Source organism: Trematomus bernacchii, unplaced genomic scaffold (genome assembly GCF_902827165.1).
Source record: "Trematomus bernacchii unplaced genomic scaffold, fTreBer1.1, whole genome shotgun sequence".
Taxonomy (NCBI): domain Eukaryota; kingdom Metazoa; phylum Chordata; class Actinopteri; order Perciformes; family Nototheniidae; genus Trematomus; species Trematomus bernacchii.
Window position 1 is genome coordinate 4,268,400 of NW_022987609.1, and position 20,822 is coordinate 4,289,221.

General features: G+C 38.4%; 1 protein-coding gene and 1 long non-coding RNA gene across 2 annotated transcripts in view; one reads left to right on the plus strand and one right to left on the minus strand.

Moving 5' to 3' along the window:
- Nucleotides 1-16,262, minus strand: part of LOC117483438 (MORC family CW-type zinc finger protein 3-like) — a 32,415-nt gene extending 16,153 nt beyond the window's left edge. Inside the window, 5 exon segments of the mRNA XM_034131779.1 lie at nucleotides 258-408; nucleotides 737-963; nucleotides 1,066-1,198; nucleotides 2,142-2,214; nucleotides 16,195-16,262. Coding sequence (XP_033987670.1) covers nucleotides 258-408; nucleotides 737-963; nucleotides 1,066-1,198; nucleotides 2,142-2,214; nucleotides 16,195-16,233 — 623 coding nt within the window. The 5' untranslated portion in view covers nucleotides 16,234-16,262.
- Nucleotides 16,263-17,030: 768 nt separating this feature from the next.
- On the plus strand, nucleotides 17,031-17,703 carry LOC117483439. Its single transcript, XR_004555984.1, has 3 exons — nucleotides 17,031-17,077; nucleotides 17,322-17,401; nucleotides 17,622-17,703. It is a non-coding gene; the product is annotated as an uncharacterized LOC117483439 (long non-coding RNA).
- The last annotated feature ends 3,119 nt before the right edge of the window (nucleotides 17,704-20,822 follow it).

Below are 20,822 nucleotides of genomic sequence, written 5' to 3' on the forward strand. Positions count from 1 at the left end.
TTCATTGTTGATAGGTAACAACCCTGCTGCTGTTTGTTGGAAACAGATTTAAAGCCGAAGTGGACACATGGTTGTGAAACACATGTTTTAATACAAACATCTAGCTTTGACTTTTTATTACCTCACAGATCATGTTTAAATTAATGATGACTAGATTAGAATATTTGATATAGTCTGATCAGGCATGTACAGGAACTACTAGCCCTTGGTCTCCGAAATAAAACATAAAGGTTTGTGTGTGTGAAGAACCCTGAGACCTGCGGAGATTCCAGATGATGATCCGTGTGCCGGTTTCGGACCCATGGGAACTGATGACTTCAATCTCAGCCAGAATGTCGTCCTCTTTGTTGAATGGGGAATAGCGCAGGATGTCCTGAAGACTGGCCTTGTGTTCTTCTTTTACACTGAGTATAGCCCAAGTTAAGGAAAACTTCGTAAATGAGGACAATTGGAAATATGTATCTGGTGTATGATTACATTTGTATGTTAAGCACACTATTTGGGTTCTCATAATATTTTTCTACAACTCTCGTCTGAAGGATAGGAATGCTGCTGTGTAACATTTTGAGCATACGGCTGTCACATTTGGTGTTTAGAGTCTATCTGTTCTTGTTCTTTCTCGGTTACATTTGATCTAGCACCCATTCCATCAGATGCTGGGATTTGCATGTCATTTTCACCATTTACATTTAGTTTACATGAAGCAATATGCCTTAACGCAGCAGGTAAAGGATATACTTGTTTTTTTCATTCCGTTCAAAGCATACAATAGGAACAATTATTTGGTTAACATCAATCTCTTCCAGGTAGGTCTGAGAGAGCATCCCAACGCAGGACACACTCTTTGACTTCGAAAACACGATGGCGTCTTTGCCGAGGCGCATGGATCCAGACTTGAAACCGTTGCCGTACATACCAATCGGCTTTACACCCTTAACAGGAATCTTGTCACTGTAGCCAAAGCTTAAAGGGGGAAAAATGCATAAATTCTTTAGTGAATAACAGCATGGTTTATACACAAATGTATCATGTACAACATTCGTTTGGTGAGCCATTTCAAATTACCTGAGCATCTTGAGTATTTTATCTTCGTCCAGTCCATATCCATTATCCATAAAGCTAAGGCAGTCCTTATCTTTGACCACAATCTTATCAATCCAGAACTGTTTGGCATTGACATCTGGATCATAGGCATTGTCTGTCGAGAGAAGACAATGTAACAGAAAAATATTATACCCACTTACTTAAGGTTCAAGGTTCTTTATTGTCAAACTAACTACAGAGTAATTATGTCGTTGAAAATCTTAGCTCACAGGCTTCTCCAACAATGCAACATAATAATACAGATAGTAAAAGTAATACAAAAAGAACTTACTTTATCATGTGTGATTCTTATTTGATAATGTTTATCTTTATTTACTGGCTTTCACTTCTTTGCTAAGCTTTGGAAAAGTCATTAATAAGAAGATTTGTTGCAATGTTGCTAGTTATACTCCATGTGCACCAACAGTATGACTTTCAGCTTCTGTTGAACTGAAAACATCCTGATACGGCCTCCCTAACTCCCTAAACTCCCAGAATGCTCCTTTCATTATCGCCAAGCTCGACCCCTCCGTTTCTCCCCTCTCTGTGTTTAAATATGCAACCCGCCTTTCACTCTGCAGACAGAATGCTCTCTGTATGACCGACTGAACTTTCTTGCAAGAAATAAAATACCTCAAAGACAGCTGAATGGTTTGATCCTTTATCCACATTTGATAAATAAATTCCCACCAGAAGGGGCAACCTCCAGCATTTGAAGTTCCCACATGAAGGGAAGTAGAAATGTATGTAGGATCAGATTTACACCAGGATTTATTTCCTCTATATGATGTGTGTGCGTGAATATAATAGGCCTATTATCATTTTACAGCAGCTTACAAGGTGCATCTCTCTCCTTATTACGCTGCGAAGGTGGAATTTAACAATAATAGAGTACTGCAAAGTAATACAAAGATATTCAAGCCTTCAATGCTATGGATATCTAAATGAAACCCAACAATGGGGATAAACAAATATCCTTCTTATCTTATCTTAAACGAAAATGACAACTAAAAATACTTAACAAATAGCAGAGAAGAAATCCTGTGATGAGGACTCACCGATGAGCTCAGCTATGGCGCTGAAGGGCCAGGTGTGGCTGGTGGAATTAGCATGAAGATATTTGGGAGAAAGCTGCAAGGGAAGCAAATTAAAAAGTACACAATAATTACATCAAAGCGGCCTTATAGTCATACATCCATCTTTTCATATTGAATCAATGTGTCCCAGAGGATAGGTGGTCAGAGCACAAACATTATTTAAGAGCACGGCAGAAGTCACTATTTTGTTAAGTGAGTTACACACAGGCAGAGTTTTTCTGATTTACAGCAAGAACATTGTCACGAACTTGGATACACAAGGGAAAAGGACTCAAATGCACGACCCGGGAGCCAGAGGTAAAGTATAAGTAATATACTTTATTTTCCAAAAAGGTATACAAAAAGAAAATAACACTCTTAACGAGGTGACAAAAAAGGCTCCAATAAGGCACAACAAAAATCGCTCACAACGTGAGGAACAAAACTTACAAAATGTTTCAGGAGCATAAATTAGGCTTGCGACAAGATAAGCATTCACTAATGAGCAGAGTACTGGCATGAGGACAGCACAAGACGAACTGACAAACAACAAGGGGAGGGGGGCAGAGCCTCCCCTGTCATACTCCAATGTAACGGAAAAACAACTAAAGAAAAACTAAATAGTAATAATAATAAAATGTCTCCACTGATCTGTGTTGTAAGTGTGATTTATGTATGATTCCAATCGCTTTTTATAGTCAAAATCAGCAAATTTGCCGAGCTCCGCTACGGGAGCGATGAGAAGTGAGGCAGGGACGTGCTCTGCCTCTCGTAAGCCCACAGTAACTTGCTGGAGCACGGGCACTAATTTAGCGCGGGCACTTATTTTGTAAGTGCGCTCAAGCCAGTTACTGTGGGGTAAGGTGAGGCACAGATGAGATCTGTATGGAGCTAATTTCCTGCCATAACTCCACAAACAAACTAAACAGGTTTTACAAATGCCACATGATTCACTAACAAACACAATGTGGTTTGCAAATACAAAACACCATCTACAAACTAATGCATTTATTTTTGCAAAGAAAAAACGTATCTATCAAATAAACACATACCATTTTTCTAATAAATCATGTTTCAGAGACAAATTCAGCATAGGTTTTACAGGTACAACACTTTTTTTTACAAGTACAAAACTTGTTTTTACAACTACAACACTTTTTTTTACAAGTACAAAACTTTTTCTTCTCACGGCGGAATATTATATATATATATATATATAATATATATAATATAACACCTGCTCGAGTGCGCTAGAATTTGAAAATACACAGCCGGAACAAATCTGCCTCTTCCTTACAGAGCCCCTCCTCCAACACACAAGAACGCGCACATGACCAATGAGGGCACGAGATAAGTTTGTGCACAGATGGAAGGCTGACAGGCAGGTAGGCCATCCAGTTATTTTAGCCGGGCCGACTAAAATGATTGATCGTGCTTTTTACAGTATTACGGCTTCCACAGATGACATTTTTGTATGGATTTTTTGTCAAAACACTTAAGATATTCATTGCTATCGGGATGTTAAGAGCATTCCATGGAATATAACAAAAAGTGTATCTCGAGCCGGTTTCTCAAACTTACCTACCCCACCTTTAATCGAAATATTCGGTCATTTTCAAAAGCTTTTTTAGTCTGATGCTTCGATTCATTTTAAACAGACCGTTCAACAAAAGGATACCCAAAATCTAAATATTGGATTGTTTTTTCTTCGTAAGATCCCATTTTCATTACAAATGTGGTCTTACCTTGACTTAAAGATGAAGTCCATGTTATCCTTCTGGACAACAGTCTCTTATTACTTTTTTGTAAAAGTCCTCCTTATCTTCCTGTAGTTTCAAAAGCCTAGTTTGTTGTTACGTCTACCGTCTCTGCGTAGAATTACAGTATCAACAAGAACCTGTGGGCTCACGTGCGCCCCCTTCAGTGCGGCAGAGGTTATGGCTGCCTCCCCTGGTGCTTTTTTCATTGCCGTTGTATGATGAGACCAGCGAGCCTAAATATCATATACGTGAAATTAGTTATTTAGAGACTATGGATGGCGAGGATAAATGTAATAAAGGGATCTACAAACATTACATTGGTGACCTACAGTGAGATGGTAACAGGCATGCACTTAGGGCCCGCTTTCCAGCCAGTTTCTGTGGGGTGACTCATTCTGAGGTGAGGCAGATCTATGGAGCTAATTTCCTGCCATAATTCCACAAACAAACTAAACAGGTTTTCCAAATGCCATATGATTCACTAACAAACACAATGTGGTTTGCAAATACAAAACACCATGTGCTACCAAGCAAGCGTACTCGTGATTGAGAAACACCCACCGGCTCGAGTTCGCTAGAATTTGAAAATACACAGCCGGAACAAATCTGCCACTTCCTTACAGAGCCCCTCCTCCAACACACAAGAACGCGCACATGACCAATGAGGGCACAAGATAAGTTTGTGCACAGATGGAAGGCTGACAGGCAGGTATATGGAGCTAATTTCCTGCCATAACTCCACAAACAAACTAAACAGGTTTTACAAATGCCACATGATTCACAATGTGGTTTGCAAATACAAAACACCATCTACAAACTAATGCATTTAGTTTTGCAAAGAAAAAACGTATCTATCAAACATAACATTTTTCTAATAAATCATGTTTCAGAGACAAATTCAGCATAGGTTTTACAAGTACACAACCTTTTTTTACAACTACAACACTTCTTTTTACAAGTACAAAACTTTTTCTTCTCACGGCGGAATATTACTGCCAAAAGTCACGTGACTCACTCACGTGACTTTTGGCAGTAATATTCCGCCGTGGCTGGCTCATACACACTGGGTGTTTCTCAATCGCGAGTACGCTTGCTTGGTAGCACATGTCTGCCGAGCATCTTGCTTCAGAAGCGAGGCAAGAATACTTCCTGGCATTCGGAAAACAAAGAGTGGAACAGGCTAGCAAGTGTGCAGGTGTGCGTCATATGAGAGGCCCCGCCTTACATCTTCCGCCACAGTATGCTTGAAATAGTGGCTCTGGAGCAGGAAAGAAAATGAAGAGCAGCTGACCGATAAACCTGCGAAAAACACCCAAAAACAGGGAAAACGACCGGCAAAAGCACAGAAAAAGTTCGGAAATAGTAACGGCAGATAGTCCGCGCGAGCCCAGTCACGTGGGCGAAGCCCACGTGAGTGCAACTCGCATAATTAATATCGTTACGATCAATTTAGTCGCTCGCGAAGCGAGCGATAACCATGCAAAACCCACTAAAAACAGGGGAAAATAGGGGTAAAAGCCCATTAAAAGTGGCCTAAATCATGACAGTAGGTAGGCCAACGGCCTACAGTGACGTGGGCGTAGCCCACGTCACTGTAAACGAGCACATTATTGATATTGGTCCGATTATTTATTATTAGGGTCTGAGACCATAGGTCGGCGAAGACCCTATTGAAATCGGTCGCGCAGCGACCGATAAACCTGCGAAAAACACATAAAAACAGGGAAAACGACCGGCAAAAGCACAGAAAAGGTTCGGAAATAGTAACGGCAGATAGTCCGCGCGAGCCCAGTCACGTGGGCGAAGCCCACGTGAGTGCAACTCGCATAATTAATATCGTTACGATCAATTTAGTCGCTCGCGAAGCGAGCGATAACCATGCAAAACCCACTAAAAACAGGGGAAAATAGGGGTAAAAGCCCATTAAAAGTGGCCTAAATCATGACAGTAGGTAGGCCAACGGCCTACAGTGACGTGGGCGTAGCCCACGTCACTGTAAACGAGCACATTATTGATATTGGTCCGATTATTATTATTATTCTGATTATTATTTTAATCTTTCGCGCGCACTTTTGACACCCGCCACATATGTGAAAACTCAACAAATTTTGCACGTGCGTCAGAAGTGCTGCAACTTGAGATGTGTAATTGGTCCCGGAACTTTACGTCAAAAATTGCGTAGGCCACGCCCACTTCCGTTTTTAACGTTAACTCCCCCTACTTTAACTTTCACGTAACCGAACGAAACTCGCTAAGCCTATCTAAGGTGCGGAGACAAACAAAAAAGCCTCTTGGAGGGGTATAAAATAACGTACAGGAAGTCGGCCATTTTGAATTTGGTGTTGAAAAAGGCGTCAAAAAACGCCATTTATCGCGTTTTTCGTCCTCCGCGCAAAATCTATCTCCTCCCAGGGACTTTATCCGTACGACTCGAAATTCGTCGGGTAGCATCTCGAGACATGGGCAATTAAAAGTTATCACGGAAGTTTTTTTCTTTCGCACGGCGCAGCCGTTATTTGGCGCCAAAGTTCGCGTTCGCTCGATGCTAGGCCCATCAAACGAATACGATGATGTCATCACTCAAACTGACATGCTCAGAACGCCACCAAACTTCACAATGTTGTCTTAAGTCAATGGAAAATGGTCCAAACTGCACCAGACTTCAGATGACAGTTAATGGTCCGGCCCTCAACACATTAATATGACAAAAGTGAGTTTTCCTCAAAAGCTGTTGCCATGGCAACGAATCCCTCGCCATAAAACACCGTGTCGCTGTAAATCCAATGGACACGGTCCCATCGTCCCCCAATCTTCACTTTTATATCACTGGTCCATGACTCAACAGCTCTACGCGAAATTTGAGATCTCACCGTATGCCGTTTCCATGGCAACGCATTCCTCGCCGTAAAACACGGTGTCGCTGTAAATCCAATCGACACGGTCCCATCGTCCCCCAATCTTCACTTTTATATTACTGATCCATGACTCAACAGCTCTACGCGAAATTTGAGATCGCACCGTATGCCGTTTCCATGGCAACGCATCCCACGCCGTAAAACACGATGTTGTCTTAATTCAATGGAAAAGGTTCAAAACGGCACCAGACTTCAGATGACAGTTAATGGTCCGGCCCTCAACAGCTCTACGTCAAATCTGAGATCTCACCGTATGCCGTTTCCATGGCAACGAATCACTCGCCGTAAAACACGGTGTCGCTGTAAGTCCAATGGACACGGTCCCATCGTCCCCCAATCTTCACTTTTATATCACTGGTCCATGACTCAACAGCTCTACGCGAAATCTGAGATCTCACCGTATGCCGTTTCCATGGCAACGCATTCCTCGCCATAAAACACGGTGTCGCTGTAAGTCCAATGGACACGGTCCCATCGTCCCCCAATCTTCACTTTTATATCACTGGTCCATGACTCAACAGCTCTAGGTGAAATCTGAGATCTCATCGTATGCCGTTTCCATGCCAACGAATCACTCGCCATAAAACACGATGTCGCTGTAAATCCAATCGACACGGTCCCATCGTCCCCCAATCTTCACTTTTATATCACTGGTCCATGACTCAACAGCTCTACGCGAAATCTGAGATCTCACCGTATGCCGTTTCCATGGCAACGCATTCCTCGCCATAAAACACGGTGTCGCTGTAAATCCAATGGACACGGTCCCATCGTCCCACAATCTTCACTTTTATATCACTGGTCCATGACTCAACAGCTCTACGTAAAATCTGAGATCTCATCATATGCCGTTTCCATGGCAACGAATCACTCGCCGTAAAACACGATGTTGTCTTAAGTCAATGGAAAATTCTCCAAACTGCACAACACTTCAGATCATGGCTACTAGTCCGGCCCTCAACAGCACTATGTCAATTATGGGATGTCATCATATGCCGTTTCCATGGCAACGCATCACTCGCCATAAAACACGATGTCGCTGTAAATCCAATCGACACGGTCCCATCGTCCTTCAACCTTCACTTTTATATCACTGGTCCATGACTCAACAGCTCTACGCGAAATCTGAGATCTCACCGTATGCCGTTTCCATGGCAACGCATCCCACGCCGTAAAACACGATGTTGTCTTAATTCAATGGGAAAGCTTCCAAACTGCACAAGACTTCAGATCATGGCTACTAGTCCGGCCCTCAACAGCACTATGCCAATTATGGGATGTCATCATATGCCGTTTCCATGGCAACGCATCCTTCGCCATAAAACACGAAGTTGTCTTAAGTCATTGGAAAATGTTCCAAACTGCACCAGACTTCAGAAGACAGTTAATGATCCGGCCCTCAACAGCTCTACGCCAATTCTGGGATGTCATCATATGCCGTTTCCATGGCAACGAATCACTCGCTGTTAAACACGAAGTTCTCTTAAGTCAATGGAAAACGTTCCAAACGGCACCAGACTTCAGATGACAGTTAATGGTCCGGCCCTCAACAGCACTATGCCAATTCTGGGATGTCATCATATGCCGTTTCCATGGTAACGCATCCTTCGCCAAAAAAAAACATGTTTCCGTTACTCCTATGAAAAGCTTCCAAACTGCACCAGACTTCAGATGACAGTTAATGGTCCGGCCCTCAACACATTAATATGACAAAAGTGAGTTTTCCTCAAAAGCTGTTGCCATGGCAACGAATCCCTCGCCATAAAACACGGTGTCGCCGTAAATCCAATGGACACGGTCCCATCGTCCCCCAATCTTCACTTTTATATCACTGGTCCATGACTCAACAGCTCTACGCCAATTCTGGGATGTCATCATATGCCGTTGCCATGGCAGTAGATCACTCGCCATCAAACACAATGTTTACTGTATGATACTGCTGTAACTCCCATTTACGTTGTCCGATCGGCCTGAAACTTCCCACGTTTGCCAACGGCCGAGTCCGGAAAACTCCTGCATGATACCTCGACGTGCGGACAACAGCCTGCGGAGCGTCGAAGACCCGCTCAACGCTGCTTGCAGCTTTAATTATATGTTATAATTACTTTAGTTCTTCCCCCAAGTTTTCAGTTACAGTTACTGAGAATTGAAAGTGAAACTGAGTTTAGTTTGATATCATGTGGTCACAGCAGTGTGTGGGTAGCACTCTAGTGATAGTAGTGGTTTTGACCAACATTTTGCCCCACAGTGTAATAAGCGATCAAAATAAAGGAAAAATATATGATCAAATATAAAATGTTTGGGAAAAAGTGTGTTTGCTTTTCTTGTGTTAAAATGACACACATTGAGTGACGTTGGCGCCATTTAACGATCAGTAACAATACGTTATAATTGTTAATACCAGCTTGATTGTTTTCAGTAGAGTTAAAGAACCCCCTTACGCAAAGAAAATATATTTCCCCATATATTAACTGTCAATATATTGCATTATTTTGTTTTCTGATTTACTGGTTAATTGAAAAGATTTAATAAAGGAAATCTTGCTGTTGGCTACACCAAGTGATACTGATTAATAATCAACATGAAAAACATATTTATTCATATCTACAAAATATATTGAAAATATATTGAAGATATATAGAATAATATATTGTGTTAATATATTACAATATATATATATTGAATAATATATTGTGATAATATATTGTAATATATGGGATAATACATCAGTAATTGCCGCTTTCCATATATTGAGTAATATATGTAAATATATATAATATATTGGTTGTGTATATATGTGAACATACATTTACTATATATTAACATTTATATGGGGACATGTACTATATATATTCACAAATATATGGGGACATGTATGTACTATATATTCAGTTTTATATGGGGACATATATGTAGAATATATTCACAATTATATGGGGACATGTACTATATATATTCACAAATATATGGGGACATGTATGCTCTATATATTCAGATTTATATGGGGACATGTATGCAGAATATATTCACAATTATATGGGGACATGTACTATATATATTCACAATTATATGGGGACATGTATGCGCTATATATTCACAATTATATGGGGACATGTATGCAATACATATATTCAGATTTATAAAAGACCATGTACGTACCATATATTCTGAACATGAGTGCAATATATGTTCACAATGAGGAGAAATGCATGTTCTGATAAAAAAAATCTTTCATTTAATTTCAAACCTTTATTTATGCAGGTGAATCCCATTGAGATCATTGATCTCTTTTTCAAGGGTGACCTGCTGCAAGTAGGTTCCACATGAATACATATAAACATAACAGAAAAAAAGGACATCATACAGCATATTTACAGTGACTACAGTTTACATAGCTAGTAACATTTACAGGTTCCAACAGTTTCCGATTGGATAATATCTATCCTTGCTTTAAAAACATTTAGTGGAACCAAATTGCTCAGACTGTTCCAAGTTAGCGGAGCTGCGCATCTAAATGCTATCTTCCCTAAGACAGTCCTAGCAGTTGGCACATTTAATAAAACCACAGCATTCGATCTCAGGCAGTAGCCACTTACAATTCGCCGTGAGATCAGGGAGCAGATGTAGGATGGAAGTTTCCCTAACATGGCTTTGTATATAAAAATGTACCAGTGACTGAGCCTCCGTACAGTTAGTGAAGGCAAACCTGCCCTTGCATACAGGGTACAGTGATGGGCTAATACTTTACAGTTTGTCACAAATCTCAGTGCACTGTGATAGGCGGCATCTAACTTGATCAGGTAATGGGCAGGTGCATTCATAAAGATCAGATCACCATAGTCCAGTACAGATAAAAAGGTCACAGAGCCTTTTTCTGGCCTAAAGCGAGAAACAGGACGTGTTCCTGTAAAAGAAACCTAGCCTAACCCTCAGTTTTTTAAGCAGGTTATTGACATGAAGTTTAAAAGTGAGACAATCATCAAGCCAGATACCAAGGTATTTGTAACAGGCAACCACTTCAAGTTTTATCCCTTGCGTAGTTACAATATCTAAAACAGGCTCTGGTGTCTTTTTAGCTTTTGAAAAGAGCATTACCTTGGTTTTATCAACATTTAAAAGAAGCTTAAGCGCTGAGAGCTGAGTCTGAATAATGAGAAGCTTAATTTGTTTTTTTCTATCAATGTGTAACAGTTATCAAAATACTCATTAAAAGAAGGACAAGGAACGAATAAAAGAAAAGGCCTATAAACAACACATTATGTCATGACTCAAGAACATTTTTATGTAATTATGTAATAAAACCCACATTTTGTAATAATCTGCTGCATTCTGTAACAGCCTGAACGCAATATAAAATACATTTCCCTGCATTTTGTAATAAATTATTACATTTTGCAATGGTTATTACAAAATGCGTGAGTTGCCCTTTTAAAAAACTGTAATATTCATTATGTAACCATAACCAAACTGTAAATATATCCCAAAATTGATGTTGATATACATGTTGGCTAATGAATATGGTAACACTTGATCTAGTTTTGGCCAATGAAAGATATTCTACTGAAGTATTTTTAAATTATGAGTAAGGATGATTCATGGTTGAATAAATAAATAAACAGTTGTAATGTTATTGTTTGCAACTCATTTTGTAATAACCACAGCAATATGTAATAATATATTTCAAAATGTGGCGACATGTATTACATATTTGCATTGAACTTGTTTACTACATAATGGGCAAATTATTACAAAAGGAGGTGTTATTACATAATGAAGGGAAAATGTATTACATTTTGTATAGGTATAGTTAATAAATGATGCATTGTTATTTCATACAGGGCCAAACAGTCTTGTACCCTATTTGATCGTCAATCTTGTTTTTTTCGTGCCTTTACTCACAAATTCTTGTGTTAATGGATGTTCTTATATCCGATGTCTTGGTCCCTGGATGGTGGTTTACTACAGCATCTGTGGAACAGAACAATTACAAATAATTAGAAGTTCACAAAAGACAGCAGGAATTATAACAATATCCATAATATCTATATTAAAGCATGGGCTGGCTTGGTGAATAATGTGGGAATACAAATAGTGGAAGAATAGGCTTTGTACATTTTCGTCTGAGTGTGGCGCTACTGGTTGGTATATTTTATGGAATTTGGACCAAGCATCTGCATCTGTAACAGTTCTGTTTAAAACTTTTTTAAATGTAATTGCATTCATCTTTAAAGGTGGGGTAGGTATGTTTGAGAAACCGGCTCGAGATACACTTTTTGTTATATTCCATGGAATGCTCTTAACATCCCGATAGCAATGAATATCTTAAGTGCTTTGACAAAAAATCCATAAAAAAATATCATCTGTGGAAGCCGTAATACTGTAAAAAGCACGACCAATCATCTGAGCCGGCCCGGCTAAAATAACTGGATGGCCTACCTGCCTGTCAGCCTTCCATCTGTGCACAAACTTATCTCGTGCCCTCATTGGTCATGTGCGTATTTTCAAATTCTAGCGCACTCGAGCTGGTTTCTCCAAAATTACCTACCCCACCTTTAAAAGACTACTTTTATTGAATGAGAGTTTTACCTAGCACAATGAGCCTGGGGTGGTGGGAAGGGAGAACTGGGCCTCGGCATCGGCATCGGCAGGAGTGGTAGTCGCCTATGAGTATTAGAATTTAGATTAACAAAGGCATAGAAAAACCCTGAAATATGTACTGACACAAAGCTACAACCCTCGATTTTGTAAGTAGTAGTAGTAAATACATACGTATATACAATATACAACAATACGCATAATGCAATTAGCAGTACCAGTAATAAAATAACTGAATAAATAGAAGTAGAACCTTTATTTAGGCAGGAAAATCAATTAAGAACAAATTCTTATTACAATGATGACCTGACAGGAGGCAAAAGGCGTCCTGAGGGGATGGGGTTTGGGAGGAAAAAAATAAAAAGACAGACTCCGGGCACTACAGAACCCAGGAGACAACACAATGACACAGAGCAGAGATGACAGGCATAGCAGTTAAACATATAACATCTCTAAAACAATATTGCTGTGGTTCAATCTGTCATTAAAATAATATAGAACATTCATCCATTCATTCCTTCATGGCAAGGATAACTAAGCTGAATAGTGAATAAAGTGATATGTGAAAAGTAAAATTACAGTGAAATTAAATGACAGTGCGTTCCTCACCACTGCGATCTGGCTCCTCTGTCCTCGTGTGTTTTGGGTCTGATTCCTCACTACTGATGTCTGCCTCTCTGCATGGGCCCTCTCTCCTTATTTATTCTGTCTCAGTCACCACTGCTATCTGGCTCCTCTGTCCTCTTGACTTGTGGTTCTGCAGGCTTAGTTCGACCTATGAATTTCAACAATGCTCCTGTAAAATATATAGATATATAGTATTATGGGTCAACATTAAATAACATACACTGGAGAGCAAAATGTGAAATGCCATTGACTGTAGGCTACATATTATCCACACAATTGTCAGCAGGGGCAATAACAACTAAAATGTGAACTAACTTGAATGCATTAGTCCACAACACATAGCCTAACTAATGTTAGCCTACATAGTTACTAACATCAGAACACATAGTATTGGGGAATCTTATGTGTTTTGTGATGTTTGTGCTGGAGCCGTTTTATTCAAAACAGCACTCCGGTTAGAGAGTTGACACGGAGACAGGAAGTACAGTCTTTGGACTTTATATTAGCTTGGTTCTGATCATCAACACAGAATACATCATGCTTGATGTGGAATCACATACAGGATGTTGAATGGGTTGATGAGTATGATGATAATGATAACGTAGAGTAGAGAATGAATGAATGGTTTCTGCAAAATACACAGAAATAGAAATAAGGTTCAAATTACAATAACTAACCAGACTATGGTTATTAATAATAAGCAACAGCAATACTAATTGTTGCTAAAACACATTAGACACGTTGCAAACACACGGCTAATAAAAGCTAAATTAGCATCTCATCTGAATAGCTTAATTTAGCTAACTAGCTAGCATTAGCTCAATTCCTGAACAACATAGCAACTAAAAACGGGACATCAAGACTCATTAACACACTGACTCAGCAGGACACTATGCATACAATCTTATAACATTACCAACACTAAAGATCTGCATATATGCTCACATTCTTCACGAACGCATTCTCTCTGTGACGATGGTAATTATGCATGTGACGATGCGCAATAATCTCCTGTCCTGAACGCACATGTGTAACCCATGGATGTAACCAGCTCGAGGACCCATAGCTGCACTACATTAGCTGTCCCTAAATGTGCCTGACTAAAACACGAACGATATAATGCAGATCAAGGAGAACAAGGGGAATTTACAACACATAGACTAACTGTGGTTACATTACTTAACTAGCTCATCATCGTCAACAGTCAGAAAATGTCCGTTAGCCGTGGGGCTAGTTTTCGCTATGTTAAACTCCATTGACTTATGCTAAAATGTTAGCGATCTAAAGGTCCGCTATTTTTGGCTGTTTTGGGTCGACTTCAGTTGACTGTAACATCGAAAATCTTCGAAATTGAATGTTCACAAAGCTGCGGACCGGTTATACACTCATACACGAGGGAACTAACATAGCTAATTTAACTAACGTTAGCTAATGTAGCTGGTGTAGTGCCGAGAGACGGGACATACGGATTAAGCAACTAGACTACTTGTAGTGTACATGCAGAATTATTTCAATTTAAAATAGTTTTAAATGCTCACACACATACCTGACTCTGGTGCTGTATTTTCCTCTCGTTTCTTTTTAATTTTCCGTTTCGAAGCACCTGATGAATGCTTTCTCTTTGATACTCAGCGACAGAATCAACAGACAGAGGCAGCAACGCAGATTTGAATCTGCCAATCAGATCAATCTATTGCTGGAGAGGGGGGGGGGGGCTCCCCGAAATCAGTCGGAAGTGGCGCATTCGAATACTGTTTGGCCTGTCTGCCGTGGATGGGCTTCGTTCCACTCCAAATAGCCGGTCGGCCGTAATATATGCATAGATATATATGCGTGCATATATGTATATATATATGCGTGCATATATGCATATATATATATATATATATGTGAATATATATATGCGTGCATATATGCATATATATATATATATATATGTGAATATATATATGCATATATATATATATATATATGCGTGCATATATGCATATATATATGCGTGCATATATGTGTGTGTCTATATATATTTATAAACTGTATATTATTTTCCATCATTCAATGGACAATTTGTACTTTTTTTATATATAGGCTACCATCAAACATATGTTCATATAAAGTCGGTAACTATACAAAACGAAGTGAGATAACTGTTTATGAATATCTGTTCAATTTTATGTAAACTTGTGTAACTCATGAAAGATAAATGAGTGTTTCAATAAAACTATTACATATAAATGTATAGTGCAGTTTTTGTTTTCATTGCAATATATTTTTTTTATATGTATCAATATATAGCCATACATGGTCCATGCATATATTGCAATATATTTAAAAATATAAGGACTACTTTCCCATATATGGAAATGTATGATCCAATATATTGTATTATATTTACCAATATATTACAATATATTTTTGTTTCATAAGGGCCGTCAGTAGTTTAATAATTAAGATCTTGTACTTAAGTAAATGTAGGAATACTCCGTTACAACTAAAAGGCATGTATTCAAAATGTTACTCAAGTAAAAGTATAAAAGTATTAGCATCAATATGTACCAAAACTGAAAGTGCCCATTACAGAATAATATATATGAAAAGTTTGTATTACAATTACTGATGCATTAATGTGTTTGAACAGCTGGTGAAAACTCAGCTGGTTTTATTTACTTTATGCTGCAGGGTAGTTTACACAAGGGTTACTCCATCCATGGTGTAAACAATATATTTTAAGGGTTGTATATGTTTCACATCATTAATCCAAATGTGCAAAGTAACTAAAGGTATTCAATATATATAGTGGAGTAGAAGTACAAGATTTACCTCTAGATTGTATCGGGGTATAAGTAAATAGCAACATAGATGAAATACTCAAATAGAGTACTAGTCCCTCGAAAATTGTACTTAAGTACTCGAGTTGATGTTCTTAGTTCCAAAACACCAGTGCATTTACCTATACTTACATCTAAATGTTGCTAGCTGATAAATGCAACCAGAGCTCTGCAGTCTGACCGTCATCATGGCATTTGAATCAATAAACATACACCGTGAGCTCTTTAACGATACATAGTATATTAGAACAGCAGTGGTGCAGTTCACGCCACAGTTTGTCAACATTAAATACAAGTAAATCCTACTTACAGTACTGAGCGGGACACCGCGGTCTACTTGCGCCGCCATACTTTGGTAAACACGGATGACACCGCACCGGTAAGGCGGTGTTTGTTTGGCACGCATTATTACAAACTGTGATGGGGTAATATCATGCCTAGACCTCAACCCATCCATGCATATAGAACACAGTGAACGGATAGAAAACAATATATTAGCACTATAAAAAACACAAGGAATAATAAGGCATTTAAAACTAATTGTCTATTCAATAAATATGTAATCTGAAATATCAAACTCTATTTTATTTATTCTCATTTTTATATTTAAAATATCAAATATTGCCTTTTGTATAGTATATAATCATATTAAATAATCACAAAAATGTCCATACAAATATACAATTTTACACGTGTTATGTAAGGGTCTAAATCAGACACATCAATCAATCAATCAATCAATCAATGTTTATTTATATATCCCAATCTCACAAATGTTACATTTGTCTCAGTGGACTTCATAGTTTGTACAGCATATCAGTATGAGTCGGATTATGTGCCCTACAAGACGAGGGACTACGCCAAAACGTACAATAAAGTCAACCATCCGTCGAGCACGTACACACAGCCGGACCAGAAACCAGAGGTAGTTCATCACGATCTAAATCTTTCATTTTCTTTCTCATTCACAGATGTAAAACAGGTCATGTAAAATATATATATAATTAAAACGGTGTAAATAGAAGCAATTATTAAGCAAGGAACATTAGTGAAAAACAAAAATAATATTAAAATAAATGTATATTGTATACGTATATCTGAGTACTAGATTTGTGTTTGATATATTTATTTTATTTTTTTCCTTACAGAGAGTGCCATCCGTAGGATCATGGACTTAAAGCTGGACATTGAGGGTAAGAGCTTAGGCATGTTGTATGTCCTTTTTGATGTAATTAGTTTCTTTGATTTTGTAGCGGAGAATATTGAAGTGAGCAGTTAATTTGTCGATTTTATGTGCACAGTTCTATATGAATGAATGTGAGGTAATCTATTATTAGGTTTATATGATTTCTAAGGTTGGAAACATATTTATCGTATAACATGAAAGGCATGCTTTTAAATGTAGTCATTGTGTCTTTGTTTGTATTTTGTCTGCAGGCTTTTGTTTGTGCTGTGGTACTGAAGACGTGGAGATATTTCACCCTCTTTTTAAAGGCAGCCTCTGTGTGAAGTGTAAAGTAAGGAATCATCAACTTGTCTTAATGTTTCGAACAAGCCGTTACCATTGTGCTGTGAATATGTGTGTGAAATAGGAAGAAACATTCCCCCTAGATAACACACTACTCAAATAGATTTTTCAGAGGGGTCAAAGTGCATTTGCACTGTTCTTTCTCCTGTGCTCTACCTCTGTTAAACCGTCCCTAACCAGTGTCTGAGATGCTGTCTGTGTCCCTGTAGAATAACTTAACAGAAACTCTGTATCAGTACGATGAAGATGGATATCAGTCCTACTGCACCATCTGCTGCTACGGAATGGAGGTCATAATGTGTGGCAACGACAGCTGCTGCAGGTTGGTTGGTTCATCTCTTTTTCCTAAGTTTTATTAGCTTTATAAATAAAAGGTTTTCTTTATTTGTCTAAAAATGAAATACAGTGTGGAACACATCTGCATTAAAGTATCTTAGAATGACCAGACCAATGTGGATGAGCTCTTTACTTACATCCAACATGTTTCAAATAATGTTCAAACCTAAGAAATATGTCATTTTAATCAAGGTGCGTTTTATTTTGTCGCCTGTCAATGGCATCATATGCTCTTTACCCCCTGTAGTTGCTCTAACTTATAAAATATGTTTTCATGAATTGCATGCTGTGCGCAACACAGTTATTCAGTGGAGACATTCATAATAAGATATTTCAATGTTGATGAAGCTTACTTTAATGAGCATCATAAAGTGTTAATGTTAATGCATCATAAAGAGATTTTTATTATGATTTAAGTGTGCTTGAATTAGCCACCTGACATGAGCTGCAGGAGATGTAAAGATACAGTAGCTATACTAAATGCACTAATGTAATTGTACATTAAATTAATGCTACGTTAACTTGCAGATATTTCATTAGAATTTAGGATTGAGAGACCCCCCAGCAGCTTAAATTACATACTGTGTGTTTACTTGTCTCCCAATTGTTCATGTCTAACACAGTTATATATGTGGTTATATATGTTAGCAATTTATTTTCTGTCAATCAACAAGTTAATGATTTGACAAATCTCCTTTTTAATATTATGTTGCTGTTTTTTTTATCTTGTAGGAGCCTCACCGTGTTTACCCATCCATCCCTGCAAACCTGAGGAGACCGATCAAAGTTCTGTCCCTGTTTGATGGCATAGCAACAGGTTAGTGAACACACACATTTAACTTTCTGTAAACAATACAAATACATACAGGAAACAGTGAATGTGTTGTAAACTGGAGGAGAATGAAAATAAGTATTCATTAGAAATTAGAATTTGTGGGGTTCTCCGGCAGGTTCTTGAGCTCCTCTTATTGTAATCAATAATCTCTGATCATTTCGAGTTCATTTTCAGTTACAATGTTTACAGGAAAAACACTGTGTGAACTAGTTAAGGTTCATAAGCTTTTGGGAAACCTGGTCCTTAATCTCATCAAAACTCTGATTATACAAGTCTTCCTGATTATTTTCCAGGCTTACAGCATGTTGATGTGTGTCTTTCTGTATGTGTTCAGGCTACCTGGTGCTGAAGGATCTTGGCTTCAAAGTAGACAAATGTTATGCTTCAGAGATTTGTGAGGATTCGATTGCAGTGGCGACCGTCAACCACGACGGGAAGATCATCCACGTTGGAGACGCCCGCTTCATCACCCAGAAACACGTATGTTCATTTTCTGTACATTTGCAACCTTTTAAAAAATGTTTTATCTTTTGTTTGTTGTTGTTTTGAGTCATATCTTATTTGATATATCTTGACTCAATACTGAACCAAACCATCTCTGTGTTCCTCTTTGACCTCCAGCTGGAGCAGTGGGGTCCGTTTGATATGCTGATCGGTGGCAGCCCCTGTAACGACCTCTCCATCGTCAACCATTTAAGAAAAGGCCTCTATGGTACGTTACTGTTGTGTATGTGTTTCAGCACTAAATACATTAGTTGTCAACGATTAAAAATGCCAAGTTGAAATGCATGTTTCTAACTTCATAATCATTTATTGCACATTATGGTCAATGTATTTGCTGTAATCCCCTCCTCTCTCCTGCAGAGGGCAGTGGCAGGCTGTTCTTTGAGTACTACCGCATCCTCCATCTGCTGAAGCCCAAGGAGGAAGACCCCAGGCCGTTCTTCTGGCTCTTTGAGAACGTCGTCTTCATGAACACACATGACAAAGTCAACATCTGCCGCCTCCTCGAAGTGGGCACCATGCATTTGATTTATTTTTATCTTGAGCTCTTTCCTCCTCCTTCTCTTACTGTTACTTTTCCCTCTCGTTTTACCTTTCCCATTTCTTTCCCTTCCTGCTGTCCTCATAGCTCTAGTGTTTTTCTCAACCCCACCACCAACAGGAGTTTAAAGACACTGACAATCCTTCCTTATTGCCTAAACTGCTCAGTGATTGTTAACACTGCTACGAACCAGCGACCAGCAACACATCTCAGCTTGGAATGGTAAAAGAAGCCAGTTGAAGAGCAGAGACCGGCCTCTGGTTAGTTTTGTGCAAAAGAGTTTTGCAGGAGGAAAGATAGTCAATCAATGACATAAAGGTGCTGATTACGTAATCCAAATATGGCATAAACCCTTGAGACTTTTAAGCATTTTTAAGTAGATAAAGAATTATGTTCACATGTTTAAAAAGGGAGATATTTTTGGTCTGTTAATTTTTAAGCATTTTTGTGTGAATCATGTTATACTGAGAGCTGCCTCCTTTCTTTACTGTTATATTTGAATCATGTTGGTTGTTTACAGGAGAAAAGCAGAACTTGCAATATATTTTCATTAGATCAACATCTACTGTAGTTTAATATAGTTTATATTCTGCAGCAAGCTTGGTCGTTATACCAAAATTAACAAAATTGCCGGTATCGATGAGAAGAAACCAGGTTTTTGTGGCTTAATTTCCACAGTATAGACACTAAGTTAAAGTTAAAGCCTTTTATTGTCATTGTACACAGAGTATAACGAGATTCAGAGTGCAACACTGATCCTCTTTTTAATGAATTGTCCTCATGTTTTCATCCTTTTTGTTCTATCTTCATATCTTTTACTGTTGTTTTAGGGAAGTGGAAAGTAATTAATTGTAACATTTTCACGGGTTTTTTAAAGGTTGCTTTGTGTATTTGTGTGTGTATCTTATCATTGATTTTCAGTATTATGTTTTACTTTAGAGAAACTAAATGTTATTTATAATAACATATTTGATCCTTCAGTATTAATGGGGAGACGATCCGAGTCCAAAAGGATCTTTTTTTTTCAACCAGCTGCTTATTTGTTGTTAAATAGAGTTTCTTATTTGTGAGGGGCACGGGAAGCAAAACATTCATTATCAGATGATTTTTTTTTTTTTCAACAGAACATAAGTTGTATTCGACAATAGTGTTTACTACATTGAATCGACTAATTATCACAAAATGTTTACATTT